The sequence below is a fragment of the Magallana gigas genome, chromosome 3 (assembly GCF_963853765.1).
Source record: "Magallana gigas chromosome 3, xbMagGiga1.1, whole genome shotgun sequence".
Lineage (NCBI taxonomy): Eukaryota > Metazoa > Mollusca > Bivalvia > Ostreida > Ostreidae > Magallana > Magallana gigas.
This window is the reverse complement of record NC_088855.1, coordinates 19,669,492-19,677,410: the sequence shown is the minus strand read 5'-3', so window position 1 is coordinate 19,677,410 and position 7,919 is coordinate 19,669,492. Positions and strand designations below refer to the sequence as shown.

Genomic DNA, 7,919 nt, shown 5'->3' with positions numbered 1-7,919 from the left:
AGAGAGTGGGTGTAAGAGGGGGGGAGAGTGGAGTGTGAGAGTTGGGAGTGGAGAGAGAGTGGAGTGTATGAGTTGGAGGAGAGAAGTGGGGAGAGAGTGGAGTGTGTGAGTGGGGAGAGAGAGGAGTGGAGAGAGAGTGGAGTGTGATAGTGGGGCGAGAGTGGAGTTTGAGAGTGGGGAGAGAGTGGGTTTAAGAGTGGGGAGAGAGTGGAGTGTGTGAGTGGGGAGAGAGTGGAGTATGGGGAGAGAGAGGTGAGTGGAGATAGAGTGGGGTGTGTGAGTGGGGAGAGAGAGGTGAGTGGGGTGTGTAGAGTGGGGAGAGAGGTGAGTGGAGTTTAAGAGTGGGGAGAGAGTGGAAAGTGAGCGTGGGGAGAGAGTGGAGTGTGAGAATGGGGAGTGAGTGAGTGGGGAGAGAGAGGAGTGTGAGCGTAGGGAGAGAGTGAAGTGTGAGAGTGTGGAGTGAGTGAGGAGAGTGGAGTGTGAGCGTAGGGAGAGAGTGAAGTGTGAGAGTGTGGAGTGAGTGAGGAGAGTGGAGTGTGATAGTGGGGAGAGAGTGGAGTGGGGAGTGAGTGGAGTGTGTGAGTGGGGAGAGAGTGGAGTGTGATAGTGGGGCGAGAGTGGAGTGTGAGAGTGGAGAGTGAGTGAGGAGAGAGTGGAGTATGAGCGTGGGGAGAGAGTGGAGTGTGTGAGTGGGGAGAGAGTGGAGTGTGATAGTGGAGCGAAATTGGAGTGTGAGAGTTGGGAGTGTGTGAATTGATAGAGAGTGGAGTGTGCGAGTGGGGCGCCGAGAGTAGAGTGTGAGCGTGGTGAGAGAGTGGAGTGTTTGAGTGGAGAGGGAGTGGAGTTTGAGCGTGGGGGGACAGTGGAGTGTGATAGGGTGGACTGGGAAGAGAGTAGAGTGAGAGAATGGAGTGTGAGAGTGGGGAATATGAAAGGAGAGAGTGGAGTTAGTGGGGAGAGAGTGGAGTGTAAGAGAGGATAGTGTGTGAGTGGGGAGAGAGTGGAGAATGAGTGAGTGGGGAGACTGAAGTGTGTGAGAGTGGAGTGGGGAGAAAATGGAGTGTGTGAGTGGGGAGAGATTGGAGTGTGTGGATGGGGAGAGAGTGTTGGTGTGGGGAGAAAGTGTTAATGGAGTGGGGAAAAATTGGAGTGTGTGGGGAGAGAGTGAGATTGGGGAGAGGGTGGAGTGTGAGAGTGGGGAGAGGGTGGAGTGAGAAGAGAAAGGAGTGTGTGAATAGGGAGAGAGCGGTGTCAGTAAATGGAGAGAGAGAGTCGAGTGTGAATTGGGGTGAGAGTGAAGTAAAAGAGTGGAGTGAGTGAGTTGATGAGTAAGTAAGTGGGGGAGAAAGTGGAGTGAGTGAGTGGAGCCAGTGAGGGGGGATAGAATTGAGTAGGTGAGTGCATGAAAATAGATGGTGGAGTAAGTGGAAGAGTAGGGAGAAAGTGGAGTGAGAGAGTGTGGAGTGAGACTTCTCCTGTATAGCAAATAAGCATGCCCTTCTCACAGTTAATTGACTTGCCTACTTTGTAGTTGATCTGAAATCCTCCACAGCCATGATCTCTCTTCCCACTTGTTATTTTTTTTCGTATTACATGAGCAGCATAGCGAGGTACACTGCTGACATTCCATTTGGTTAAAGCCATTTTTACGGTCTTATGTCCATTGGTTATTGTTGTTGGATTTTGTTTCCAAGTTTTGATCCAGGAAGTCTCCATTAATGTTCCTGTCCTCTTCTAAATTCATCCTTCCACCCCCCCCCTTTTTTTTTTGTAAATAGTAATCTGAAATTTCGTCTTTAACGTTATATGACGTTGAAATAAATATGATTGTTATTAAAGAGCCTTGTGATTTCGCCATTTCTTGATAAAAAAAAAATAAGATATTTTTTTTGTAAAAGTGTAGCCGAAATACCGTAGAATTAGCATCAAACAAAGAAAGAGATGAATGATGAGGACAATTGTCGAATGGACGTGCTATCGAAGAAACTGGAGATATTCTACATGTTGGGAAAAAGGTCCCTGGAGATAGATGCGTAGGATGGGGGTGGGGGTGGGGGGGGGGGGGGGTAAAAGAACAAAGAGAGAAGGAGAAAAAAGACTGCAAACCAAATAGGCTGGCGAAAGAAAAGTTGTCGGCTCACAACACAGACCCAGCAGAAGCACTCGGTGATGTTAAGAAATAAGGAGAAGAAATATTGCAACTACCAACACTGGAACAGAAATAGGTTTATTTTCAGGAAGCCTGACCATATACAAATGCTTCATTAAAAAGATTGAAGTCGGAGGAGGAAATGCTTAAAATGATAATGAAATTGGCATGAAAAGATAAAACGGCGTCGCAAACGCGGGGCAAAAAATAATGAGAAATTGGTAAACAAAAAAGAAACCTTTTTGTAAATATATGATGAAAAATTCTCTTGATTTTACTTTAGATGAATAGATATTCTACCCAAGATAACGATGTTAACGAAGTAATTACTATCTCCCTTAATTGTTTTTATGAAATGGGTCGGAGGGGGGGGGGGTAACATGTTAAAAAGCATGTAATATTTTGTTAAAACATTGCACATATACATCTAAAATAAATATTAGTCTTATAAATGTCTTACTCGATATGTATATTTTTTTTTAATAATCCAGTAAGTCGGGAGCAAGAAAACCGCCGGCTGACTATTACTAAAATGCAAAAGCCACAGGGGCCAAGCCCGTTTTAACATTAATTTCAATGTAACCATAAATAAAGATGGTTACATTGAAATTAATGTTAAAACGGGCTTGGCCCCTGTGGCAAAAGCCAAGATGGAAAAGATGAATGTGCGTGGTACAGTAGATGTTTATTATATAGATATATAAATACTTATTTTAATCGTGTTGTTACAAGCATATATTATATATATTTAAGACTGTGGGGAGAGAGAGAGAGAAAGAGAGAGAGAGAGAGGAGAGAGAGAGAGAGAGGAGAGAGAGTTATTGTATAGCATTGAAATTAATTTTTCCAAAACAAAATACTCTCTTTGTTTAAAAAAAAATGCTTAAAAAATGAAAATAAAAGGGGTTTTCAATGCATAAATCGATTTTTATAGAGCTTGATAATATTTTTCTACAACACGAAAAATACAACAAAAAAGATAATAAAATGAAAATATACATTTAATTGATAATTTGAAATAAGCAATAACTTTTAAATTCATTCAAATAAAAGTAAAAAGCATGAAGTACAATGATATGAATCGACTAAGATGGTTCTTCCAATAAATGGTGCTGAATTTCCGTTGAATATCTGAATTTATCGAAATCCGAGGAATCTTAGAAACCGGCGGCCAACAGAGAGCTTCTTCTCTTTGGAGGGAATCTGAAAATGTAAAGAAAGAAAATATACACCCACCCACCTATAATTAAATTTATTTTAAGACAAAAATGACCTTTCTAAATTTTAATAATTAAAATGACGGATGAATTTACATACCAAACAATCTACACAATGATCCGCCACCGATTCCTCAGATGTACTACATGTAGTGTTCGGCGGATCCACATCTCCCAGTGGTGTCTCTATAATCTGCTAACAGAGTAACGTCAAAAATCAGAACTAGTTAGTTAAATGCAGTGATGAATACACAATCTAAATTTGAATTCAAAAAATGATTCTTCGACATCATTAGATAATTAGAACAAATTGATCCTATCGTAAACATTCCATACATGGTTGTTTTGAATTTTGTTTTTTTTTTTATATAACGCGAGAAATTAGACCTGCTAGTCTTTTAAATTTGATAAGCTTGATAAGAAGATTGATAAACAAAATAAAAATAATATTTTTAACATATTCAAAATCTCCCTGACAGATCTTTCACATTAACACTATACATACCTGTGGCGTATTTCGGAAGCCATCAATCTCAAAAAAGAGTAATTTTCTGGGTACGAAGCAGTTGTCTTCTTCGTCTTCAAAACCAAAACCTTTTAGAAACACGATTTTCTGAAAAATAATCAAAAGATCTTTAATACTTATCCGAATACAAGAATGTTCTTAATATTTCTCATATTCATTCAGAAAATATTAATTCTTCTATCTGTTTTGAATTTTGATACGAAATTTAAATACCTTAAGCTCAGCATGAACAGCCATCATTTGCTCTGCTTTTATTTTTGCACACTTTTCCATCATCAGTTTTCTTTTCTCCGAGTCGAATGAGGTCTGGAAAGATAGAAATCGAAAGTTCTTTTATACTTATCCAAACACGTTCTTTCGATCTCTGATACTTATTCAGAACACCCCCCTCCCTTTCCCCTTTTTCCAATTTTGATACGAAATATACAGTACCTTCAGTTCAGCATGAACAGCAGCCATCATTTGCTTTGCATTCATTATCTCACACTTTTCCATCATCAGTTTTCTTTTCTCCGAGTCGAATGACGCCTGAAAGGATAATGACACGAGTTTTCAATGATGCTTATTAATCTAAACATTACTGTCGATCACAAATTTGTAGCAAGCGGATTTATTTCCTACGCTAAACTTTTTTTTCATAACATTTCAAAAACTGCATTTGTAAACAAATATAAACCCACAATGATCTTTTCTAAAATTCCAAGAGCACAAAATCTTACCAGTAGCTGCTGGTGTACTGCATTCATGGCTTTTCTTCTGTCTTCCATGTCTATCTCATTAATCTCGTCTTTTTTCGGGGGCTCCGAATCTTCAGGAACTTGACTCAGAGGACCCTATCAACAACACCAAAGGTTTTATAAAGGAAATTTAAACGCATAGGGGCGGAAAGAAGAATTACCGGTGTGTATATAGATTTTCTTTTTATTTATACAGATTAAATATACCTTCAAAGCTGCAGCCTCCTCCAGCAATCTTTTACGAGCCTTCCCCACGATTTCTCCGACATATATCTAAATAGAAATACAAATAACTAGACTCTTGCTGCTATAGCAACAAAAAGGTCTTCCGTTCCTCATGTATTAATCTGTACAAAAGATCCATTTCAATATTCTTGAAAACAGAAAATGGATATAATTTATACTGTAAAGGAATTCCCAAGAAATAAACAAAACAAAAAGACAAAACGTCATTTTTGAGTACTTTCTGTGACGACCGGAAGTTACGCCGGATCATACAGAACATAGTAAACATATCTTCATACATTGTTTTGTCTTTCCTCAAAGTTTAGATGTTCAAGTTTTTGTTAGTTATAATATATCGTTGAGAAAAGGTTTTTGTCTAGGGACCGGAAACGAACGAACGGAAGTGATTAAGAAACTGAAAATACGTATTTCAGTACATTACCTATGATACGTTATTGTTCATCACAGTGAGTATAATGTTAAAAAAAATTCTAAAGTTAAAAAAAACCTTTTATTAAGAACACTTTAAGAACACTTTGAGTGAGAACCGGAAGTGACATACGACCAAATGGAACCTGTTAAACACATGTTCATTCAACTGTCCATTATCCATGCAAGTTTTATGTCTTGATCTCTCACAGTTTCTGAGATCTTGTGGGTAGTTTGTTTTTTAAAAAGAAGGCTACCTGAGATATTTGAGATGTCTCACCGGAGGTAGAACTTATTTTTTGTTTTTTTACCATATGTAGATGACCTTTTGTGTTTTTATTGCTAAAATGTTACTTCCATGCTAAATAACCAACATATTTTTAAAAAATCAAAATAAGGTGTACTTCCTGTGACGACCGGAAGTTACGCCGGATAAAACAAAATATTGTTAACACATGTACATACATAGGTCTATCATCCCACAAAGTTTGGCTGTTCTAGTCCTTACCTTTTTTGAGATCTTGTCGAAATAAGGTTATTTGTCTCGGGACAGGAAACGGGCAAACAGAAGTACTCAATGTAAATTATATTAAATATTTCTTGTATACTTGCCTTTTGTACATTTTTTTTTATATATCTTACTCAAAATATCAAAGAAAAAAAGTTAAACCGATGAATAGCTCGATTTGTTTGAACTTTTCCGATGTGGACCGGAAGTGACGGAAGACAAAATGAACCCGTTTAAACACATCTTCAATCAAATATCTATCATCCAGAAAAGTTTCGTGTCTTGATCACTTATAGTTTTTAAGATCTCGCAGGTACAAAATGTGTTTAAAAAAAGCTACCTGAGATAATTGAGATATCTCACCGGAAGTAGAAATTTTTTGTTGATGTGACATCGCATAGATAACATTTGCATAGATTTATATGTATATATTTATTCTATGGAAAAGAATTTAGATACGTAAAAACAATATTTTTTGAAGTGCTTCCGGTGACGACCGGAAGTTACGACGAACAAAACAAAATAGTTTAAACACATCTACATCTATAGGTCTATTATCCCACAAAGTTTGAATGTTCAAGTCTTTACCATTTTGTAGATCTGGAGGTGACAAGCTTTTCGTCGCGGGACAGGAAACGGACGAACGGAAGTGAATTTAGAAAAACTCAAATCACAGACTTCTAGATCTTTTTAATTTCAACCATCACTAAAAATTTTAGGAAAATCTATTCAGACATCTCTGAGATATTCACGATACAAAAAGGGGAAAAAAATAATAATAATAAGAACTAGACTCTTGTTGCTATAGCAACAAAAAGGTCTTCCGTTCCCTATGTATTAATCTGCACAAAAAATCCAGTTATCTTGTAAACAAAAAATGGATATAATATATATAAGCTTTGTGTCTTGATCTATCACAGTTTCTGAGATCTTATTTATACTTTGTTTTTAAAAAAGAAGGCTATCTGAGATATATGAGATGTCTCACCGGAAGTAGAACTTTTTTTACCATGTGTAGATGACTTTTTGTATTTCTATAGCTAAATGTTACTTCAATGCTAAATAACCAAAATATTTTTAAAAAATCAAAATTGGGTGTACTTCCTGTCACGACCGGAAGTTACGCCGGATAAAACAAAATAGTGTTAACACATGTACATACATAGGTCTATCATCCCACAAAGTTTGGTTGTTCAAGTCGTTACTGTTTTTGAGATCTCGTCGAAATAAGGTTTATGGTTTCTGGACAGGAAACGGGCAAACGGAAGTGTTCAATCTGAATTGTATTCAATATTTCTTGTATACTTGCCATTTGTACATTATTTTTCATTTATCTAACTAAAAAATATCAAAGAAAAACAGTTAAACTGATAAACAGCTCGATTTTTTTAACTCTTCCGGTATGGACCGGAAGTGACGGAAGACAAAATGAAACCGGTTAAACACATCTTCAATCAAATGTCTATCATCCATGAAAGTTTCGTGTCTTGATCGCTTATTGTTTCCGAGATCTCGCGGGTACAAATTGTGTTTTTAAAAAGCTACCTGAGATAATTGAGATATCTCACCGGAAGTAGAATTTTTTTGTTGATATAACATCGCATAGGTAACTTATGTATAGAATTATAGTTTTATGTTTATTCTATGGAAAATAAATTTAATGTGTAGAAATAATAATTTTTGAAGTGCTTCCGGTGACGACCGGAAGTTACGACGAACAAAACAAAATAGTTTAAACACATCTACAGCTATGGGTCTATCATCCCACAAAGTTTTGATGTTCAAGTCTTTACCGTTTCTGAGATCTCGTTGATACAAGCTTTTTTAATGCGGGACAGGAAACGGACGACCGGAAATGATTTTTGACAAAATGAAAAAATCATCTCGAGATATTGTCATTCTCTTTCATTTTAGAAAATTTCACATTAATCTATCCAGCCATCTCTAAGAAATCTCCTGGACAAAATCTTGGAAAAAAATAATAATAATAACTAGACACTTGTTGCTATAGCAACAAAAAGGTCTTCCGTTCCTCATGCAAAAATCTGCACATAAAAATCCATTTCTCTTGTGAAAAGAAAAGAAATATAATATATACTAAAAAGAAATTCCCAAGAAATTATTTCCA

General features: G+C 37.0%; 1 protein-coding gene across 2 annotated transcripts in view; it reads right to left on the bottom strand.

The window, feature by feature from the left end:
* Positions 1-3,094: 3,094 nt before the first annotated feature.
* LOC105347226 (uncharacterized) overlaps positions 3,095-7,919 on the bottom strand; it is a 31,144-nt gene continuing 26,319 nt past the window's right edge. Inside the window, exons 5-11 of one of the 2 annotated variants that reach the window (XM_034480856.2) lie at positions 4,837-4,902; positions 4,612-4,725; positions 4,325-4,420; positions 4,106-4,198; positions 3,872-3,979; positions 3,467-3,559; positions 3,095-3,352 (exon numbers count right to left, since the gene is read on the bottom strand). In XM_034480856.2, the coding sequence (XP_034336747.1) occupies positions 3,287-3,352; positions 3,467-3,559; positions 3,872-3,979; positions 4,106-4,198; positions 4,325-4,420; positions 4,612-4,725; positions 4,837-4,902 (636 nt within the window). In that variant the 3' untranslated portion in view covers positions 3,095-3,286. Of the gene's footprint in view, positions 3,353-3,466; positions 3,563-3,871; positions 3,980-4,105; positions 4,199-4,324; positions 4,421-4,611; positions 4,726-4,836; positions 4,903-7,919 lie in introns of both variants that reach the window. The other variant, XM_020074891.3, reaches the window with a different exon arrangement.